General features: G+C 65.1%; 2 protein-coding genes across 3 annotated transcripts; both read left to right on the forward strand.

Annotated features, from left to right (window-relative positions):
- The first annotated feature begins 87 nt into the window (after window positions 1-87).
- On the forward strand, window positions 88-14,106 carry HGS (hepatocyte growth factor-regulated tyrosine kinase substrate). Of its 2 annotated transcripts, none has more exons than XM_032322120.1 (22): window positions 88-217; window positions 1,624-1,708; window positions 2,018-2,093; window positions 2,490-2,582; window positions 4,217-4,340; window positions 5,347-5,399; window positions 5,905-5,973; window positions 6,627-6,751; window positions 7,586-7,664; window positions 7,732-7,830; window positions 7,979-8,080; window positions 8,660-8,698; window positions 8,774-8,917; window positions 9,017-9,076; window positions 9,562-9,775; window positions 10,132-10,304; window positions 10,381-10,521; window positions 10,646-10,823; window positions 12,237-12,370; window positions 12,445-12,564; window positions 12,963-13,052; window positions 13,432-14,106. In XM_032322120.1, exons 1-22 carry the CDS (start codon window positions 181-183, stop codon window positions 13,540-13,542), a joined length of 2,346 nt encoding a protein of 781 aa, XP_032178011.1. In that variant the 5' UTR covers window positions 88-180; the 3' UTR covers window positions 13,543-14,106. The 2 variants fall into 2 exon arrangements, with proteins under 2 accessions (XP_032178011.1, XP_032178012.1); XM_032322121.1 differs by having other exon boundaries at window positions 9,565-9,775; window positions 13,432-13,542.
- A 1,911-nt stretch (window positions 14,107-16,017) lies between these two features.
- MRPL12 (mitochondrial ribosomal protein L12) lies at window positions 16,018-19,473 on the forward strand. Its single transcript, XM_032322199.1, has 5 exons — window positions 16,018-16,192; window positions 16,775-16,961; window positions 17,083-17,169; window positions 18,829-18,963; window positions 19,089-19,473. Exons 1-5 carry the CDS (start codon window positions 16,119-16,121, stop codon window positions 19,203-19,205), a joined length of 600 nt encoding a protein of 199 aa, XP_032178090.1. The 5' UTR covers window positions 16,018-16,118; the 3' UTR covers window positions 19,206-19,473.
- The last annotated feature ends 1,708 nt before the right edge of the window (window positions 19,474-21,181 follow it).

A 21,181-nucleotide genomic window follows, 5' to 3' on the forward strand; every position in this document is an offset into this window, starting at 1 on the left:
AGAAAAGCCCGCCTCCTCGCGGCTCCCGGCTCGCGGCTCCCGGCTCGCGGCTCGCGGCTCGCGGCCCGCCCTGGTGACGCGCGTTTGCGCGCGCCCGAGGCAAAGGCGGAAGCGGAAGTCGGGGGCGCGCCGGTTCGCAGCGGAGAGCGCAGCGGCGTCGGGTCGGGGTCCGGGGTCGCCATGGGGCGCGGCAGCGGCACCTTCGAGCGTCTCCTAGGTAACGCGGCCTCCGCCCCTCGAGGCTGGCGAGCGTCCCGGGAGCCGAGCCCGGGGACGACCGCCGAGCGACCCGGGCCCGCCCGGGGTGTGGGTGGGCGCGCCGGCGGTGCGGGGACCCGGCCGTCCAGGGCGCTGGGCGCGGGCCGCGACCCGAGTGTGTGAGGGTCCGCGGAGGAGGCCGGGCCCGCGCTCGCGGCGACTGTGCTCGGGGCTCCGCTCCTGGGCCAGGGGCGGTCAGGGCCCCGGGGAAATGATCGGTCCCGGGGCCCTCGGGCATCCGACTGAGCGGGCCACGAGTCCTGAGTCACGAAAAGGGGCGACCGAGTCCGATAGGCCCCCGCCCCAGATCCTCGGTTGCAGGGGAACCGAGGGTGCCCCAGACATCGGGCTCCGCAGGGTGGAGCCGGTAGTGTCCTCCCGGGACCTGCCGCGCTCTTAGAGCGCTGCTTCCCTGGGAGGCAGGCCAGCCCCGTCTGTCCCCGCCGGGCTCCCGGGAGGCCCTGCCAGGGGCGGACGGCCGATCCTCTCTGAGCGTCCTGGAGGTCATCAGTTTTAGCCAAAGGAAATAGATGTTTGGGGGCACGTGAAACTGGGTGGGCTCTCTCGGAGTGGGTGTCCTGGGTGCTCCGCAGTGGGCCGGAGCCTGCCTTTTTCCCTGGACGTGGCCTTGGAGGAGACCTCAGATGAGGCACCTTTCTTGTTCTGAGAATGTGCAGGCTGGGGGGTGGTTCAGCCCTCCAAAGCGCAGTCCAGAAGTCACTAGCGGATCCCAGCTGGGTGTGCACGCGCCTCATTAGCCACCCCCGGCCCCCTCCCCGAGTCCAGGGAGGAGAGCAGCAGGGCAGGGGGAGCAGAGCGGGTGTGCGCGTGAGGCAGCTGTGATGGGCAGAGCGTACAGGTGTTAGCTGAAGAATACTTCCCGGAGGTCAGTCCTGCCTCCGTCCTGGCCCCAGCTGCGATCTCATCGGGCAGGTTCAACGTGGGGAAAACAGGGGACTGGGGCTTGAGGTGGCGGAGTGTCGTGTGAAAGCCCGCCTGGCTCAGACCGGCAAGCGGGGTGACTTGGGGCAGTGACCTCCGTTCTCGGCTTCGTTGTGTTTGTGGGTAAAGACGGCGGAGAAAGGACGGTGCTCGGGAGGCGGTGTGGGAACTCGGGGATCACCGGCGTGTTTGGATCAGGTGCGCAGCAGGCGTGCTGGTGGCGTTTCCTAAGCTGTTTGCCTTGTTTCTTGGAAGGAGAGCACTCGTGATTGTTGGGCATCAAGAGGATTTTCATGTGGTTTTCCATTCCGTCTAAATGTTTTAAATGGGAAGCAGGCGGTTCTTTCTCTCTGTTGCTGAGCAGTGGGGCCGGCCAGGGAATTAGAGAGGATAAGCCCCGGTAACGGTGTGATTTTGCCATAGACAAAGCCACCAGCCAGCTTCTGCTGGAGACCGACTGGGAGTCCATCCTCCAGATCTGTGACCTCATCCGCCAGGGGGACACACAGTAAGTGAGGAGGGTCTGTGCCTGCTCAGAAGCAGGAGGGGCGGCAGCATGGCGCTCCCGGCTCCCTTGGTAGGCGCAGACGCCTCGCGATCCCGCCGCGTCGAGCATGCTAGGCCTTGGGCAGAGAATCGCGCGGTCTCCACGCTGGGGTTTTGGGGATCTGGGGACAAGGGAAGGGTTTTCTCTGTACGGCCTGCAGGTGCTTAACGTTTGCTTGGGGATTTGGAAGATCAGAGGATGGAGGTTTTTCAACTCAGCTTCTAAGGGGCTTTTCTTTTCTTCTCTTTTATCAACCTCTTTTCCTTTCAGAGCCAAATATGCCGTGAGTTCCATCAAAAAGAAAGTCAACGACAAGAATCCTCACGTGGCCTTGTACGCCCTGGAGGTAACTTGACCCCCGCATGCTGGCCCCCTCCAGAGTCGCCACCCCAGTCTCCAGAGGGCAGGGACCGCTTGACCCTGGGGCCTCACCCGCCTGCCTGGGGCGTGAGGGCAGGTCAGAGCGGCCCTGACGGAGGGCAGTGCCTTGCCCACCCCACCTGAACCTGGCAGACTTAGGGCGCTAAGATGGATTCTCATCTCTGCCCCTGGGGGTCCGAAACGGAGTCAGAAGGAGCATGTGTAGCGTCACTTACTGCCTGACTCGGAGCTGCCACAGGGACTCTTCTGGTGGGCTTGGTTGCCCGAGGGGCCTGTCTTCTCTTCGGGAGGTGGACCTGTGCAAGGCAGCTGTCCCTGGCCCACGCGGTGGCTCAAGCCTGTCCTCCCTCGGGTCCCCCAGGTCATGGAGTCTGTGGTGAAGAACTGCGGCCAGACGGTCCACGACGAGGTGGCCAACAAGCAGACGATGGAGGAGCTGAAGGAGCTGCTGAAGGTGGGCCCTGGCGGCGCCGGGGAGCCTGCGTACCCGAGGCCGCGCCCGTGCCTCTGGGGCTTGGCCAGCACCTGGAGCAGCCGCAGGACCAGGCAGAACCGGGGGCAGGAAGGCGAGCGTGGGTGGTCCCCGCACCTGGGGAACCCCAGCTTGATGACGTTGGGGCTTCACTGGAAGCACACGGGGACCCAGGGGAGACCCCACTCTTCCTGGGGGGAATCAGGGGCATCTTCCCAGGGGCAGGGCTCTGAGCCTCGCTGGGTGGTGGAGGAGGAGGGGAAGGAGCTGTGTGTGTGTGTGTGTGTGTGTGTGTGCGTGAGCAGCTGTGAGCGCGCTGTGCGGGCAGAGGCCTGGGGGGAGCCCCAAATGGCGCCTGGGGGAGTCCCACCCAGCTTCCAGGCAGGGAGGTGTGCGTGTCCGACATGTCTGTACGGGGAGGCTGGGGGACGCAGCACAGCAGGGACACCTTGGGAGTGGGTCTCACACCCTCCATCACACCAGGGGAGGGACGGGTCTCCAGAGCCGCGAGAGAGAATGCACACAGGCCACCGCCCAGGGCCCCACAGGCCACGGCTGCCCACCTGCAGGGATTGTGATGTGGGTGGTGACACCGGCGGGTTGTGTGATGCAGAGCAGGCGGTACAGGGGTGCGTCCGCCCCACAGGGGTGAGGTGACTGGGGCAGTGGCCAAAGAGCGTAGCCCTGGACACGGTCTCTTCTACCGTTAGTGGGCAGGGCCTCAGCTTCCTGGCTCGTGTGGGTGCCCGTGGCCTCACGTGGCCGAGAGCCCATGTGGGACCTGAGCTGGGCCCCAACTAGTGACCTGGCCAGTCCTGTGGCAGAAGAGCAGAAGGGTCAGACCCTGCGCTTCTCATGTTCCAAGGTCGTGTCCTGCACATGGTGCAAGTGATCTGAGCCCATTAGTGCCCCCGTAGGAAATGGACCTACTGACGGATGCCGATTACAGGGGATCACTGGAAGCCTAGTGGGTGCACGTGTTTGGCATCCCAGGAGCGGCTTTCTGCTGCCGTGTCCCTGAGTGTCTCCCAGAGAGCTCTAGGAATGTGACCGATGGTGTGCTCAGCTGGCGGAAGTGGTGGCTCTGCGCGTGGGGCAGCTCCTGGGGTGCCCGCCCCCCACCCCCCAGGCTGGCCACGAGCAGAGGAGAGGCGGCCGGCTTCACATCTGCTCCCTCAGCGCGGGGCTGGTGGGCGCTGCCTGGTGGAGCCTGGGGTTTGCGGGAGCCACACCGGTTTTCAGACTCGGGCCTCTAACAGCCAAGCTCCTGGGGCAGGAGAGGAAGCAGCAGGTGGTTACAGGGTAGTGGGCCTGGGGAGCCAGTCTTCGGGGACTCCCCAGCTTTGCCCAGGGCATTAAGGAAGAGTCAGGCCCTGAGCGGGCACACCGCTGTGATGAGTGTGTCCTTGGGGACGGGGCTTCATGGCAGAGGGCTGGGCCTGGGGAGTGGGTCCATGCCTGGCCCCAGTGTCCCCTGCGGGGCACCGGCCCCGCCTCTGCCTCCCCGCACGCTCAGCGTGGCGCAGTCTTCCTGCCACTTGTCACACAGTCGCCGCTGGTGCTCGCGTCTCCCTCCACCGTCCTCACTGTCTGTCTTTCCCTCCTTCCCTGAGCAGAGGCAGGTGGAAGTAAACGTCCGGAACAAGATCCTGTACTTGATCCAGGCCTGGGCGCACGCCTTCCGGAACGAGCCCAAGTACAAGGTGGTCCAGGACACGTACCAGATCATGAAGGTGGAAGGTGTGTGGGGCGAGTCTGTCGGCTCCCAGGCTCGGCACGCCACCTCGAATGAGCTGAGGGGCTGCTTTGCCCCAGGCAGAGCCAGGGAAGGCTGTGTGCGCCCTGCCCAGGGCAGGGGGACAGCACCACAGTGTGTGACCGGTGGCGGTGGCAGCGTGCTCTGGGCTCTGGAGCCCCTACGTTTCCTGACCTCACGCCTGGTCGGGGCAGGGCAAGGGCCTGTGGTGGATCACAGCCAAGCGAGTAGATTGAGCTGAGGAGCTACTTCCCGCACGTTGGGTCCTAGGAAGGAAGTGGAGCTGGGGACCCTGCCTTTGGGGGCTGACTCAGCACGAGGAGTGGGAGAAGTCCTGGAGAGAGGGGCTTGACAAGGAAGGCCGTGGACAGGGCTCGCACGGGGCAGTGAGTTGGGACTAGGGCGGCCCCCATCTGTGCGCAGGCCCTGGGATAAGGCACGGAGCAGGGGTAGCGTTTGGTGGCTACGAGCGAGTAGGACCCCGTGGAGACTGTGATGAGGGTCCTGTCCGCGTCTGTGAGCTGGTCTCAGGCCCTGAATCCCGGGCACGCGGTGGTGGGGGAATGCTTGCGTTCGCTTTTCTGGGGAGACAGCCCAAAACTTTATGGCGTCCTTGAGGGGTCTGTGGCTCCATAAAAAGCTGGGGCGTCTATTTTAAGAGTCCTGAGAGGTACAGGGAGCTGAGGTGTGGGGCCGGGAGAGGGACAGGAGGTTCAGGGAAGATCTGTGAGGCCTCGATGTGGTGGGAGTGAGGCCAGGCCCCAAGCCCTGGGGCAGGGTCACACAGCCGGGCGCCCTCGCCTGGTGCTGGGTCACTGCACTTGCTGCCCAGGGGCTCTGGGCCTCCTCTTGTAGGTCTGCTTGGGGAGGTGGGTGCCCGGAGCTAGGACATGGCTCCTGAAGGTCTTGGGGCAGGCAAGGACAGCTGAGGCTGCCAGGGCCTCACGTGCCCGGGTGGCGCTGGCGGTGACCGCGGTCTTCTCTGTCCAGGACACGTCTTCCCGGAGTTCAAGGAGAGCGATGCCATGTTTGCCGCAGAGAGAGTGAGTTCCGGGCGCTGGGATCGGGGAATTGGCTGTCTCTCTCTCTTTACTCTAAGTAATCCCTGCACCCAGCGTGGGGCTCAAACTCGTGACTCCGAGCTCGAGAGCCCCGCACTCTTCCAAGTAAGCCAGCCGGGCGCCCCAGGAGTCCGGCTGCTTTAAGGAAGCAGAAGTGAGGTCCCGGGGTCCCAGCTTGTGCGGGGGAAGGTCCGTGGGTGAGCTGCCGTTTTGTCTGAGAAACGACTCGCGTGGGCGGGGCAGCCGCGCCTCCGTGGGCTCCGTTTGGATCGCGGCTGGATCGCAGCTGGCCGGGCGGGCTCGTGTGGCTCGGGCGGATACTGCCCCCCAGCCGCAGGGAGTCCGCGCTCACGCCTGTACAGAGGAGCGCCCGTTTGGGGTGGGCTCCGGCCTCGCAGACTGGGCCCTCAGCCCCTGAGCCCACAGTGGGGTCTTGGCCAGGACGCGGCCCGTGCAATCCTGAGTCTGCCTGTCCTCCCCACCCCAGGCCCCTGACTGGGTGGACGCCGAGGAGTGCCACCGCTGTAGAGTGCAGTTCGGGGTGGTGACCCGCAAGGTGAGTGTGCCCACCCCAGGGCCAACCCCACGGCCCCCACTGTCCCCGCGAGGCCACTGGAGCTACTTGGGGTCCTTTTCCTCTTGGCTTGACCCCGTGGGGCGTGGAGCAGATCCAGCCCCTAGCTCTGTGGGGAGCGGGGCCACCAGGGGCCCCGAGTCCGATGGTCTGTGCTGCCCAGTGAAGCTTGGACACAGCTCTGTCCCCCAGGGGACAGGAGTGCTGCAGCCTTGGGGCTTCGGGAGGCTCGGGCGTGTGTTCCCTGGGCCTCCTGCGGCTCCCCGCCCGTGTGCTCCGGGCCTCCCGCGGCCGATCTCCCCCGCCCTGAGGCACTGGCCGTGATGGCGAAGGCCGAGGCAGGCATCTGAGCAGACTCCCTGGGCCACCGTCAGCAAAGCCTCTTCCCTCCCGACCTAATTTGTGCATGATTCTTATGAAATTTTCTTTTTAATTTGACTTCTTTTCCCCCAAACGGTGGCTGCAGTTGAGAGCCTGGAAACGTGCCATTTCTCTAGGGTCTGGGTAGTCTCTCTCCTCTGCCCACCCTGGGAGGCCCGGCTGACACCCCGTGTGGCGGGCAGCAGTGGACGGGGAGGGTGCCAGGGGTCAGCGGCCCAGCCCCAGGCCGCACCCTGACCCGCCTCATGTCACAGCACCACTGCCGGGCGTGCGGCCAGATCTTCTGCGGCAAGTGCTCATCCAAGTACTCCACCATCCCCAAGTTTGGCATCGAGAAGGAGGTGCGCGTGTGCGAGCCGTGCTACGAGCAGCTGAACAAGTGAGTCCTTGCCCGGCGCCCGCAGGCCAGCTGTGCTCCCGTGGGCCGGCTGTGCTCCCGCGGGCCGGGCTGTGCTCCCGCGGGCCGGGCTGCTCTTCCTGATTTGGGGTTTGTCTGTCAGTTTGTCTGCTTTGTAGCTTAGTAGCTCTGACGTCAAACAGGGAAAAGATACAGGGAAAAGATACGGGCGCGGGAAGCCGACCCCACGGGGCATGGGCTCCTCCCAGGTTCCTCGGTTAAAGGCGCGGTCTCCCTTCTCCGTCTGCTCGGGTGTCCCGCGTGTCGTGTCCATTCTGAAGCTCTGAGAGTGACCGGTCCCAGTCAGGTCCTGTGCCAGTTTTGTCCCCCTCAGGCCCACCCGGGCCCCCAGCACATAGCAGGTGGCCGTCGCGGCGGCTCCGCTCCTGTGACACAGGTCTGCTTGCAGCCTCTTTGTCCTGACATGTGCGTCTCTCAAGGGCCTGGGCTGGTGTGGTGCCCCCCTTGGTTTGGGTCTGGGGTCTCGTGTACACTCCCTGTGTGATTCCAGAATGAGGCTGTTCCTCTCCGTGCAGCCATCCTCGGGGCCCGTGCCCCCAGGGATCTCCTTCCTTGGTTAGCTGGTGCCTGCAGGCAGGCTGCTGTCTTGGGAAGTTCCTTTCCTGTGTTTGAACCTCATTTCCAGGAAAGGGGCCTGGGGCTTAGGCTGGGGTCCCGTGTCCCAGCGGCGGCACAGCTGGTTTGACGCACCAGTTTTTCCCCAGAGCGTTGCCCGTGGCCCTGCTGTCCTCGTTCTGCGGGCCTGCTGGGGGCCGGGCGGTGCTGCTCAGCCACCCCGTGCCGTCTCTCCTCCAGGAAGGCGGAAGGAAAGGCCTCGTCCACAACGGAGCTGCCCCCCGAGTACCTGACCAGCCCCCTGTCCCAGCAGTCCCAGGTACTGGCCGCGGGTCCCTGGGGGTGCCTCGCTCCTGGGCCCCGCTCACCAGCCCGTGTATCCCCAGCTGCCCCCCAAGCGGGACGAGACGGCGCTGCAGGAGGAGGAGGAGCTGCAGCTGGCGCTGGCGCTGTCGCAGTCGGAGGCCGAGGAGAAGGAGAGGATGGTGAGCCGCGGGGGGGGGGGGGGGGGGGGGGGGGGGGCTGCCCTGGTGCCGGGGCGTCGGGGGAGGGGTGCCCCTGGGTGTTTGGGGGAAGGCAGAGGAGAATGGGGTTGGCCCATGTGCACGGGGACCCTTCCTGTCTCTCCCACAGAGACAGAAGTCGGCTTACGCCGCTGCCACGTACCCCAAGGCCGAGCCCGCGCCCGTGGCCTCGTCGGCGCCCCCCGCCAGCAGCCTGTACTCGTCGCCCGTGGTGAGCGCCCGCATGCCGGGCCACACTTCCCGTGCGAGAGCGGGGCGGGCTGCCCCAGAAAGGATGGTCTGATCAAGCCAAGGAGGGTCGTGGTCCAGCCTGGCCCTCACCAGCTCTGCGCTCCTGATCAGGGGTTCCCTGTGGGGGAGGAGGACACTGGGGAGACGGAGGACCTCCCCAGCGTGAGAGGAAGCGGCACACCCTGGGGTCGGAGGTGGCCTGCCTCTTTCTGGCCTTGCCTCCCTCTTTGAATAGGGGTGGGTGGCAGGCGGGACGGAAGGTTCAGGAAGCCAGGGCAAGCTCGGTGGGGCTCTGGGTGGGGCCAGGTGGGAGGGCGCACAAACAGCTGTGCGGTCCACCGTCGGGACCGGTGCTGTCGTTCCTGGGAAGGCTGGGGGGGTTACTGCCCTGCGCCTTGTTCAGTCACAGAGCCCCTGGGGGCCCCTCGGACGGACCGGCCGCTGCCTGGGGTCTACTGTCACCATGGTGGCATCCCAGCCTCCCAAGCAACAGCCTGGGAGGACCTGGGAATGTGTTGGAGCCCGTGGGTCACGGCTGCTCTGGCCTGTGTCTCCCCAGACCTCATCGGCGCCGCTAGCTGAGGACATCGACCCTGAGGTGAGGGCGTCCCCACGTGCAGTGCCCTCCCCTGCCATCCCCGGCCCTTGGGGGTGACACTCATTGTGTGCACAGCTCGCCCGGTACCTCAACCGGAACTACTGGGAGAAGAAGCAGGAGGAGGCCCGCAAGAGCCCGACCCCGTCCGCGCCCGCACCCCTGACGGAACCAGCCGCCCCGCCTGCGGAGGGCCACGCCGTCCCTGCCAGCGCACTGGAGGTGGGTGGCGCTCGGCACTCCGGGCCCACAGTCCTGGGCTGGGTGGGGGGTGCCCTGCGACTGGCCAACAGACCCCTCACCTCCTCTGCCTTCTTCCAGACTCCCCTCCCAGAGACAGATGCTCAGCCCGTAGCTCCGTCCAGTGGCCCCTTCGGCGAGGTAAGCTGTGGCTCCCTCACAGGCCCCACACGGGCACCCTCTCCTGACACGGCCGAGCCCTGCCCACAGTGACCTCTCAGGGGCAAGCCATTCCAACCCAGAGCTCTCGATGGAACCCAGAACAGGGCCACTTGCTGCCTAGAAGAGATCAGAATATTCTAGGGCAGCCCGGAACTACCCAGCTGAGTCCTTGCTCTGTCCTGGAGCTTCTGGGCTCCGTTGGTCCCTGGATGAAGGGACCAGGGTCTCTTCGAGGGAGGCAGGCCCCGCACGGGGCAGGGGCAGAGGGGCTGCAAGCCAGGCTGCCGGAGCTGCAGCCAGCTCTGCCCCGGCCAGCGCCACACCCCCGTGCGTGAACTGAGCCTCCTTGGGTCTCCGTGTTTGCGTGTGTGCTAACGGGGTCCTCTCGCAGCACCCCTGGGGGGATGGGGCCCCCACGCCTGGGGTTGGGGGCAGCTCCGCAAGAGCCCGCCGTGTGTCCCCAGCAGCAGTACCAGAACGGGGAGTCGGAGGAGAGCCACGCTCAGTTCCTGAAGGCCCTGCAGAACGCCGTCACCACCTTTGTCAACCGCATGAAGAGCAACCACGTGCGGGGCCGCAGCATCACCAACGACTCGGCCGTACTGTCCCTCTTCCAGTCCATCAACGGCATGCACCCACGGCTGCTGGAGCTGCTCAACCAGCTGGACGAGCGCCGGCGTAGGTGTCGCCACCTCCCGGGGGGCCCCCTCGGCGTGGGGTCATGGGAGCGCTCCGTGCCGGCCGCTCGCGGCGGCCGTGGGGACGGGTCCTCGGGCGGGAACCCTCCGGGACAGCAGCTTCTTGAGAGCGCGTCTCTGGGCCATGGGCAACGCGGAAGGTCCCAGCGGTGGGAGGTGGCCTGGCGAGCGTAGCACTGTCCACTCCGGGAAGAATCCTGGCCGGGCCCTGACCTTGGGCCCCCAGAGGCCGGCGGTGCCCCGCGCATCGGCGCTTGGCCTGGCAAGGGTGAGGCGCTGGGCTGTGGGCGCTCCCCTTCCGCGCCACACACTCGCGGCGCGGCCCTCTCCCCGCAGTCTACTACGAGGGGCTGCAGGACAAGCTGGCACAGATCCGCGATGCCCGGGGGGCGCTGAGTGCCCTGCGGGAGGAGCACCGGGAGAAGCTTCGCCGGGCGGCCGAGGAGGCCGAGCGCCAGCGCCAGATCCAGCTGGCCCAGAAGCTGGAAATCATGCGGCAGAAAAAGCAGGTGGGGTGTCCGGCCCCGCTGGCGGGGGGGCGGCCCAGCTCGGGGACCGCGCTGATGGCTGCCCCGTGGCCCGCAGGAGTACCTGGAGGTGCAGCGGCAGCTGGCCGTGCAGCGGCTGCGCGAGCAGGAGCAGGAGCGGCAGCTGCGCCTGGAGCAGCAGAAGCAGACCGTCCAGATGCGCGCCCAGATGCCCGCCTTCTCCCTGCCCTACGCCCAGGCACGCGGCGCCCCCCCATCCACTTTGCCCCCTCATGGCCCCCGGACACGTGCTGCCCTGCCCCTAGCTGGGGGCTCCTGCTGCTGCCCAGGGCCGCTCTGACCGCCTCTCTCTCTGTCCCCAGCTCCAGGCCATGCCCGCAGCCGGGGGTGTGCTGTACCAGCCCTCGGGTCCGACAAGCTTCCCGGGCACCTTCAGCCCTGCTGGCTCCGTGGAGGGCTCCCCCATGCACACAGTGTACATGAGCCAGCCGGCCGCCGCCGCCAGCACCCCCTACCCCAGCATGCCCGGGGCCGCCACAGGTAATGGGGCCAGAGCAGGTGCCCGCCGGCCAAGATGCGCGCCAGACCGCTAGCGTTTCCTCCTCTGTTCTTGATTTGCTCTGGTTTCAGTTTTCAGAGAAGTTAAATGGTACAAAGGGTTTTCTAGATTTCCCAGGTCTTAACGTTGTGTTACGTTGCTCCGTGTCTTCCTACGTGCACACGTGGACTTTTCTCCTGAACCTTTTTAGACTGGGTGGCGGGCTCGACACCCTTCGCTCCCAGCGCTGTCGGCGTGCATTTCCTAAACGCGGGGACGCGCCGTTGTGGCCTGGGCACAGAGACTAGGTCGAGAGCCGAGGAGGCAGTGGTGCGACCTCATCCAGGGTCGGGTTCGGCTCTCCCACACCGTCCGGGTAACGCCCCTTGCGCTGATAGGAAACCCCATGGCTGTTGCCTTTAGCAGTTTGGCTGCTTTTCATCTCTGATCTAGAATGTTCTTATTTTGCCTCTGTGTTCATGACACTGACTTATCAAAGAGCACTGGTCTGCTGTTTTGCAGACCACCCCACGGTGGTTGTGTCTGGTCTTCGTGGCCGGGTTTTGGCTGGTGTTCTGGGCTCTGGAGCGCTGAGCAGGAAGGCGCAGCCGGCGCTGGCTGTGCGGTGTGCGGGCAGCCTGTCCGGGCTCCTCCCCGCCAAGGCCCGGCCGTCCCACGGCAGTTAGCAGCTCAGTGGAGATGGGGCTTGCATCCTTGTTCCTCCGAAGTGGTCCCCGCTTTAGTGTCTCCGTCGTGTCTGAGGCTGTTGTAACGTTTGTCAGCCAGTGACTTTCTCATCTCGTTCCCCTCCTGTCGGTCCGCTGTCTGTCCGCTGTAGGGAGGCACTTCTCTTGGCTCTCCGTCATGCCCATCCACGTGGATCCGTCTTACTCAGAGTTCACAGTGGGTCTCGTCGCTCAGACGGTCCCGGGTGTGGCTCCTGGGCTGTCTCCCCACGTTCCGTGTTCACGCTGTTGCTGCTCAGCCCTGGAGGCAGCCCCGGTCCCGGCGAGGGGTGTGCTTAGCGCGCCAGGCCCTCTCAGCAGACCGACTTAGAGATGCAGTGTGGGGCTCCCCCCGCTCCCTGCTCCATTCATTCCTGGCTGCACAGAAAGTGGTTTCAGCGGTGCCAGCCTGAGCCCCTGGGCGGAGGCCCACCTGACCAGGCTCACTAGGTCTGTCGTCTTCTGTCGTGAGGCCCTGATTTCCAGAACGTGGAAGAGTTCATTTCCCACCCCTCCCAGGCCGCCGTTACACCGCAGCCGTGCTGTTGGGGTCGTTCCTTCTGACTACGTTCAGCGCCAGAGCGCCTTTCCTGTCCGTGCTGGTTTTGTTTCCTTTTGTGACTGTGGGAGACATGAACTTGGCTCCACAAGTCCCCGCAGGGAACTGAGCTCACTCCTCTCCCTCCACAGATCCCGGCATGGTGGGTGCCTACATGTACCCAGCAGGGGCCACCAGTGCACAGGCGGCCCCCCAGGGCCCCGCCGGGCCCACCGCCAGCCCAGCCTACTCGTCCTACCAGCCCACGCCCACACAGGCTTATCAGGTAGGTGGGCCGGGCTGCTCCCCCTCCCGGGGAGGGCCCGCAGCCCTGCTCCCATCACACTCTGCCCTCTACAGAACGTGGCCTCCCAGGCCCCCCAGAGCCTCCCGGCCATGTCCCAGCCTCCGCAGTCTGGCGCCATGGGCTACATGGGGAGTCAGTCGGTGTCTATCGGTTACCAGCCTTACGGCATGCAGGTGAGAGCCCACGGGGGGCGTCGCGTGGAGAAGGGGCTGGGGGAGCAGTGGGCAGGCCCCGCCCCGCTGCCCACCACTCCCTTCCCCGCCTTTAGGCTCCTAGCTGGTGGGCGTTTGATTTTCAAGTCAGAACCGCCTCCCCTGGGGTGCCTGGGTGGCTCAGTGGGTTAAGCCTCTGCCTTCGGCTCAGGTCATGGTCTCAGGGTCCTGGGGTCGAGCCCCGCATCGGGCTCTCTGCTCAGCGGGGAGCCTGCTTCCTTCTCTCTCTGCCTGCCTCTCTGCCTACTTGTGATCTCTGTCTGTCAAATAAATAAAATCTTTAAAAGAAAAAGAAAAAGAAACGCCTCCCCTTTACTGGCATACAGGCTTTCTTCACATGGGATTTGCTTCATTTTCAGAGTCTCATGAACACCCTCCCCAGCCAGGACGCGCCTCTGCCACCCCCGCAGCAGCCCTACATTGCGGGGCAGCAGCCCCTGTACCAGCAGGTGAGCCCCTCCCCAGGCTGCCCCCAAGCTTGGCTTGCCGAAGATGGTAAGGCTGTCCCAGGAGGAGGAGATGGTGCGGGCCGGACTGCTGCCCAGCAGAGTGAGGACAGAAACACGGCCCACATGCACGCACACAGCAACGCAGTGTCCATGCACGTACTCAACCCTGTGGACACTGGCCGGGCACCCCTGGGGTCTCCGCAAGAGCAGGACAGCAGACAACCCACGACAAGCTGGGAGGAGGCAGGCCTGGCACGGACTGGGCTTTGCTGGCACCGAGCACCCGGGCTGAGATGAAAAGCTGCTAGACTGGGGGCCAGTGGGGGGAAGGCCGGGGTCTGGGGAGGGAGGACTGATGGTTCCTGTGCCCTCCCCCCAGATGGCGCCTTCCGGAGGACCGCCCCAACAGCCGCCTCCAGTGGCCCAGCCGCCACCTGCACAGGGCCCTCCGGCACAGGGCAGTGAGGCCCAGCTCATCTCGTTCGACTGACCGCAGCTGGGAGCGCGTCCAGAACAACACTACGGTTCTCTGAACCACCGCCTCCGTCTCTAACTAGCGTCGTCCTCTCGCCTCGCTTTCCTCTTCCCGCCATGCTGTGACCCTGCTGACGCGGGGCGGCCCTGCACCCGCACCCTCGGTCCCTCCCGCTGACTCCTCGTGCCCCCCAGCTCCATCCTCCTCCCCATCTCCCCGAGTTGGTCTTGGGCTTCTTTCCCCAGGGCTGGGCCTCAGAGGGTGGAGGGAAGGACCTTCTCCGAGAGGGAGCCTTCAGCCCAGTGCGTCAGGTCCCGTGAGGGCTGGCCGGAGTGGGGTTCCTCTCCCCGTCCAGCCCGGGCCTCCCATCTGCACCCGGGACACCGCACAGCCTGTGGTCCGACTAGCGTGTGTGCTCCCCAGAGCCCTCCCGCGTGGCTGCCGGCGGTCCACAGGCCCTCCTTGGCCCTCACGGGAGGGTGGGGGCTGTCTCCAGCTTCTCCGCTTCTGAGCTGCCATTTCATCCAGTGCCCCGAGGAGACGGAGTGGAACACTGATAATAAAATGTCTTTCAACAAGTATCAGAGTGTCTGTTCAGGAGGAAGGTGGCACGCAGCTGGTCCAGCTCGACAGGGGCAAGTAGGCACATGTCTGGGGTTGGCCTGGCTCCAGCCAGGCCTGGCTCCCAGGGCAGTCTCCGGGGTGGGCACTACTCTGGCAGCAGCTGCAGACCTGCTCCCTCCCTGAGACAGCCTCCCTGGAGCTGTGCCCTTGGGGAGCCCAGCAGCCGTCCTCCCGTGACTCCTCTGCCCTGACTCCTTGAAGACTTGCAAAGCCCAAGGATGGAGTGTGATTCATACAGCAGAGCTGTGGTCTGGAAGAAAATACCTTAAGATAGGGGCGCCTGGGTGGCTCAGTGGGTTAAGGCCTCTGCCTTCGGCTCAGGTCATGATCTCCGGGTCCGGGGATTGAGCCCCACATGGAGCCCCGCATCGCATCGGGCTCTCTGCTCATCGGGATCTCTGCTCATCGGGGAGCCTGCTTACCCCCCACTGCCAACCGCCTCTTTGCTTACTTGTGGTCAAATAAATAAAATCTTAAAGAAAAAGCCGTAAGGGGGCGCCTGGGTGGCTCAGTGGGTTAAGCCGCTGCCTTCGGCTCAGGTCATGATCTCAGGGTCCTGGGATCGAGTCCCGCATCGGGCTCTCTGCTCAGCGGGGAGCCTGTTTCCTCCTCTCTCTCTGCCTGCCTCTGCCTACTTGTGATCTCTGTCTGTCAAATAAATAAATAAAACCTTTAAAAAAAAAAAAAAAGAAAAAGCCGTAAGATACTGTAGGCCCAGCCCCTGGCACCCAGAGTTCGGACCGTGTCCCACACCGTAAACACCTCTGAGGTGACCCAGCATTTGCTCTTCGATGGAGAAGTGGACTAATAGGCCATCGGAGCGCAGACCAGAGACAGGGCCTGGAGAGCTCGGCCTTCCTGATCTGGTAAGTGCTGCCCCGCGCCGGCTCGCAGAACAGCGGCTGGGAGAGGAGACTGACCTGACCAGCAGGGCAGGCGGAGGGCTGGGCTGAAGGCCCCCGCCCCACCCGTGCGGTGTTTGAGCGCCGCAATGGAAGGACGGCGGGCCTTCGGGGGTTCGGGCCGCCGGATGCGCAGCCAGGGCGTCCGCGGTCCCTTCCCCCAGGTGAACCGCCAGCCCTCCCGCCCGCGACCCCAGCCCCCGACCCTTCCAGGCTCCATCACAACCCTAGGGTCGCTGTCAGCAGAGAACCCCGAGTTCAACCGCCCAGACGCGCGGGCCCAGGACGCGGCCTGGCTCCGGGGCTCCGGGGCGGCGTGACCCGAGAGAAAACGTGCTCCCGCGCTGGCGCCAAGGGCCGCCCTCCAGGGGGAGGAGGACGCCGAGGGCTGCCCAGAGGGCAGCGGAGCTCCCGGCGCTAGGTGACCCCGGCTGCGGGCGGCCAGGGCGGGCGTGGCCCCCACCACGGGGCCTGCCGAGAAAGGGCACTTGGGACCCTCACGCCCGCCCCGCAGCGGAGCCGAAACCCGGGGTCAGCCGGCGCGAGGGTACGGCGGGGTCACTGCACTGTCCTCCCTGGCCGGACCGCTCCGGGGCCCGAGCCACCTCCCCGAGCCTCGGCCTTCTCGGCCTTCGTCCCCCTTGGGAGGAGAGGGCCCAGCGACTCGGCGTCCCGCCCCAGGACCCCGACTCCGACCCCAACTCCCAGCCGCCACCAACGAGCCCCTGCGCCTGCGCGGCTCGTCGCCCTGCGGTAACCACAGAGAGCGAGGGGGAGCCCGCACGAGGCGCGGCTAGAGCGTCCTCTCCAACTTGTTTCCCCGGCGGCCTCGTGGGCAAGAGCGTCCTCACGCAGCTCCAATGCTCGGCGGCCCCGGCGGCTAGAGCGTCCTCACGCAGCTCGAATGCTCGGCGGCCCCGGCGGCTAGAGCGTCCTCACGCAGCTCGAATGCTCGGCGGCCCCGGCGGCTAGAGCGTCCTCACTCACCTCGAATGCTCGGCGGCCCCGGCGGCTAGAGCGTCCTCCTCCCCGGGAGCCGCGTGTGACCTTCCCGCCCGCGGACCGATGCTGCCCGCAGCCGCTCGCCCCATGTGGGGGCCGTGTCTCAGGCTTCAGGGCGCTGCGCTCCGTCTCGCCAGGTATCTCCGAGGGCTGGCGGGGTGGCAAGGTCGGGGGCTCGGCCGGCCGCTGAGGGTGCGGGCTGCGGGCGGCGGCGGGCGGGAGGCCACCCCGACTCGCGGGTCCCGGCGGCGGTGCGGGGTCGCGAGGGACCCCTCCGCCCACTCCCTACCCTGGCGGGCGGCTGAGCGTGCTCGGGGCGGCCCCAGATGACCGTGCGCAGGTCCCCGCCCCTCCCCGGGCCTCGGTTGCCCCCGCAGCCCCAAGGCCGTGGTAGGGCTCCCGTCGGCGGGTCGGCGTCGAGCCGCCCGAGGGCCCCAGCGTCGGAGCGGCGGTCCGAGACCGGCGCGTTCGGGTCCGCGTCCTGCCCCCGCGGGCCGGTCGCGCGTCCACCCGGAAACGAACGCGCCTGCAGGTCCGCGCGCGGGTCTCCGAGACTCGGGGAGGACCCGAAGGAGGCCCGGAGCCCCTCGTCCGCCCGGACCCGCATCCGGCAGCCTGGGCTGGGACCGAGGAGCCCGCCCTGAGCTGCTGCGACCCCCGCCCCCGTCCGGGCCCGCGCCTGGGCCCGGCTGACGGCCGTGTTGGGGGGGGGGGGCTAGGCAACAGGTGCCGCGCGTCTGCGCTGTGCGGCGGGTGAGATGCAGCGGCCGTCGGAGGGGCGAGGCCCTCGCCGGTGCCCCGCTGGATGACGCGCCCAAGGAGTACCCTCCCAAGATCCAGCAGCTGGTCCGGGACATCGCCAGCCTGACGCTCCTGGAGATCTCGGATCTCAACGAGCTTCTGAAGGTATCGCGGCCCGGCCCCTGCCCTGTGTCGCTCTCTGTGTCCGAAGCGGCTCCCCAAGTGCGAGGGCCGCGCCCGGCTTGCGGTGTGGGTGTGTTTGAACTGCTGTCGCTTCTCCCTGCAGAAAACGCTGAAGATCCAGGATGTCGGACTCGTGCCGATGGGCGGCGCCTTGCCTGGAGCTGCCCCGGCTGCGGCAGCGACCCCCGAGGTGAGCACAGGCCAGGGGCCCCCCCCAAAAGGGTGCCACCATGTCACATGGCCACATTTCTCTCATTGTCCCTCATCTTGGGCCTGCATCAGCCGACACATCCCACAGAGTTGTGTGTTCTCCCTGTGGGCCCCCTGCAGCCTGCTTGGGCCGCCTTCCCTGCCAAGGACATGCAGGTCCCTGCCCACACGGAGACCGTGCTTCTTGTTGAATGAAATAAGAGGAGAAAAAAAATTTTGTCGCACAGCAGAGCATCATAAGTGCGGGGGGGGAAGTAGGGAAGATGACGGGGAGGGTTACAGCTTCAGGGAAGGCTGTAAGAAGGAGCTGACCCCGTGGGGGAGATTTGAGGCCTATGGGAGGAGAGCAGAGTTCCCGGCAGAGGGCCAGCGTCCACGAGAGCCGTGGGGCACGGTCAGGGCTGAACCAGAGATTGGGAGGTGGGCGGTGGGCAGGTTTGGTTCTCCACGAAGAAACCAGCAGACCTGAAGTCACACACTTTTGTTGTGGTTTTTGTTTCATGGGGGGGGGGTGTTGCAATTTGTGGGGGGAGATTCCAAAGTTATCAACAGGTACAAAGAACAACCCATATACCTACCATCCAGCCCCAATAGCAATAAGGTTTTTCCATACTTACTTCGCTTTTCCCTTGGTGTTTAAGGCACGTGTCTGGTCTGTCCTTTCCCTGTGTGCTCCAGCCCATGTCTCTCAAACCGAGGTGTTTTCTTAATGAAGCCACGAGCTGTGAGCAACAAACGTCATTAACGGTGATTTTCTAGCTCAGATACCCAGATCCGCTGATGGTCCCAGACTCCGTAGCAGTTGGTCTACCCCAGCCTAAGTACGGTCTGTCTGGTCGCATCTGGTCCCTGGGTCTGTGAAGTCTGGCTCCTGTCCTCAGTCTGCATTCCATGGCCATCCCCTAGGTCAGGGGTCCTGTAGAGCGTCCCCCGTCCCAGATGTGTCTGAGGGTTCCAGTGGCATCAGCCCCGCTCCCCCCCGTCTGCTGTGAACTGGCAGCTTTACAGGCTGATAAGATTCAGGCTGAGCATTTGGGGCAAGGAGCGACAGAATTACTGTGGAATTTACTGTCTGAACTGGAACGCTTCTGAGAATGAAAGGGCACCGTTAACAACCCGGCGGCAAATCCAAACCAGACTGCCCCAGGCTGCGGGGCCACGCGGCCCCTGCTCCGCGGCGGTGCTGCCCCTGCGCCTGTGACAGCAGCGGCTCCTCCCACCTTCCCCTCGCGGGTCCCTTGGGGAAGGTGGAGTGCAGCTGCCTGTCACTTTGTCCCCCACGAGGGATTGGGGTTTGGCTGAGGACGGGAATGCTGCTGTTTCCCCTACACGCTGCTGGATAAGAGCTGTGGGTGGCCCCCTGCCTGTCCCCCACAATGCAGCTTTGGCAAGATGAGGGAACTTGAGCGGGTGGCAAGGGGGAGGCAGAGTCAGAACAGCCTCCGGGAGAAGGCGGCCTCCCCAGCGAGGGAGCCGGGTCCCAGCCGGGGGCGGTGTGAGGGAGGGAACTCTGGCTGGTTCGCCTCCTGTGGGAACGGCAGGCCTTGCCGGCCTGGCTTTGGGGCCTGGGGTTACAGGACAGGGCCGCGCAGGAGCAGATGTGCCACTTTGCCCGGTGCTTGCTCTCCCCCTCCCCGAGGTGGCAGAAGATGACGTCCCGGTACAGAAAGAACAGACGCACTTCACCGTCCGCCTGACAGAGGCAAAGCCTGTGGACAAAGTGAGGCTGATCAAGGAAATCAAGAACTGCATCCAGGGCATAAACCTCGTTCAGGTGAGCCCGCGTGCTGCACGGGCCCCCAGCTGTCCCTAACGCGCGAATGGCTCTGGGACTGGCTCCTTCTGGGGCAGGTCAGTTGCAGTCACCCAGGCGCCATTTCTGACTTTGCTCTGTGGCAGGCAAAGAAGCTGGTGGAGTCCCTGCCCCAGGAAATCAAAGCCAATGTCGCCAAGGCCGAGGCAGAGAAGATCAAGGCAGCCCTGGAGGCGGTGGGCGGCACTGTGGTTCTGGAGTAGGCCAGCTCTGAGGACTGGTGGACAGGGGTGCCTGGGACCTGGGTGAGGCCCCAGCATCTGGGCCCCGCTGTGGGGAGCGGCCTCCGGACAGGACGACGGCACTGGTGCCCATGGGCCGACTCCATCAGGCGGATGGACCTGCTGAGCCTGGAGGCACGGCTCCTGTGTGAGCGAGCGCCAGGGAGACAGACTCTAGAACATACTGCGGTCAACGCGCACCCCCTGGTGGCCACTGAGAAAAATACATTGTTCGGGCGCGGTGTGTGCAGAGTGATGTGTCTGGGTGGGCCAGGCTGAGCTCACTAAGGTGGCCCCCTCATTGCCCAGCAGGACATGTGGGGGTCACCGGCGGTCTTTGGGTCCTTTGTGTGCCGGGGCCTGACCTCCCAGGGCTGGCAGGAGCACACCATGGGGTGTGTGCAATGCCCACCCTGCCTGGGGGGTTTAGCCGGCATGTGGCTGATGGCAGATCATCCCCTAGGAAGTGGGCGGGGGGCACCTGTGGTGGTCTTTAGCAGAGCGAGAATGGCAGACCCCTTCCTGGCCACGCTGGAATAATCTGCAAGGACAGGGCTGCGGGACCAGAAGGAGACATCGCGTTGGGAGAGAACCCCTCAGGACAGGCGTGGGGAGCTGCTGTGCTTCTAGGGGAGGCGTGCCCAGCACCCAGAGAACATGCTTCCTGCTGAATGCTTTATAAGAAGGCTGCTCCCTGACCCCAAGAAACCCACTGGCCCAGTCTGGCCCCAGCTGGCCTGGAGAGTTAATGATTCACCATCAGCAGATCTGGTGGGCCCATCCCTCAACCCACGCCTACTAGGCCACTTGGAGCAGGTATGGCTGGCCCTGCACTCTGCAGATCCAGCTGCGTCTTGTGGGGGAAGGGAGTGGTCTGAATTCAGAGACAGTCCTCAGCCGGCCTTGGCAGGTCGCGTGCATTGTCTGCGTGTTCTCTGAGCCCCCTTGCCTTTGCAGAGGAGTTGGGGTGATGGTGGGGACTCCCTCCACCTGCTCCATGCTGGCTGGACTGGGGATGGCTGCTGGGAAGAGCAGGTGTTGCTGAACCCCAGGGCCATGAGGCTCTCAGGCCAGCCCCATTCTGTCTGCCTGACACTGGGCTCGGCCGTGCTCACGAGTTCTTCACTTGGGGCTGTCCACCTGACCTCGTGGTCCTGGCTGGTCCTACCCCCACCCCTCCTGCTCTGGTCTGCAGTTGGCCAATAAAGTTGTGTCTCCGACCTGGCATAGGTGGGTGCGCCCTGAATCCCTGGGATGTCACGTGACCTTGGCCCCTGGGCTCAGCAGAGGGGTGGGTCTGCTGTGCGTCCTGAGTCGCGGTGACGGCACCCACACAAAACCTTACAGGTCCATCAGATCCTGGTGGAAGTGCTAGGTTAGTGAAACATGGAAAAGGAAGATCTGGAGCTCTTGCCCATTCCAGGGACTCTGGTGCCTGCCTGGCCCCCCACGTGGCCCCGTCGGTCCTCCCTAAGCTGCGTGAGGACGAGGGAGTGCAGCAGCGCAGACGGGCCCCACCTGAGAGGTCTGGCCAGGCAGCCGTGTTTTCAAGACCTCACCTGACCTCCCCGTCTAAGACCTTGGGTTCATGAACAAGTCCTTAGAATCCATTCGAGAATTCATCTGAGGATCCTTGAGTTTGCTGACGTACAGCTTGCAAAGTGCCACCTTTTTCTTAAAAAGGTTCCCCATACTTGGTGCATTTTCCATTTCCCAGCATTCCTCCACCGAGGGAGTTGCAGGCTGCGACGTGCTGGGCTGCTGTTCTTGACATTTTCAGTGTTCAGGTCTCTTCAGGCCGCTCCCTGCAGCCCACTGATGTGGCGTGTGACCTGTCTCGAAGCACAAAAGCCGTAGGTGTGGAAGCCGCCTCGTTCTGTGACGCGTTTCTCACTTTATGTTGCAGAGCTTTTGGTGTGTGTCTCACACCTTCTGTTTTTGTTTTGGGGGTGTTTTTT

The sequence above is a fragment of the Mustela erminea genome, chromosome 18 (assembly GCF_009829155.1).
Source record: "Mustela erminea isolate mMusErm1 chromosome 18, mMusErm1.Pri, whole genome shotgun sequence".
Classification (NCBI taxonomy): Eukaryota; Metazoa; Chordata; class Mammalia; order Carnivora; family Mustelidae; genus Mustela; species Mustela erminea.

Excerpts from the sequence above, each read along its gene's own strand:
- HGS (XM_032322120.1), top strand. The coding sequence starts at position 181 with ATGGGGCGCGGCAGCGGCACCTTCGAGCGTCTCCTAG. Across the intron at positions 5,974-6,626 it reads TCGGGGTGGTGACCCGCAAG|CACCACTGCCGGGCGTGCGG; the intron begins GTGAGTGTGCCC and ends CTCATGTCACAG. Across the intron at positions 7,831-7,978 it reads CCGAGGAGAAGGAGAGGATG|AGACAGAAGTCGGCTTACGC; the intron begins GTGAGCCGCGGG and ends TCTCTCCCACAG.
- MRPL12 (XM_032322199.1), top strand. The coding sequence starts at position 16,119 with ATGCTGCCCGCAGCCGCTCGCCCCATGTGGGGGCCGTGTCTCAGGCTT. Across the intron at positions 16,193-16,774 it reads GCTGCGCTCCGTCTCGCCAG|GCAACAGGTGCCGCGCGTCT; the intron begins GTATCTCCGAGG and ends GGGGGGGGCTAG. Across the intron at positions 18,964-19,088 it reads AGGGCATAAACCTCGTTCAG|GCAAAGAAGCTGGTGGAGTC; the intron begins GTGAGCCCGCGT and ends GCTCTGTGGCAG.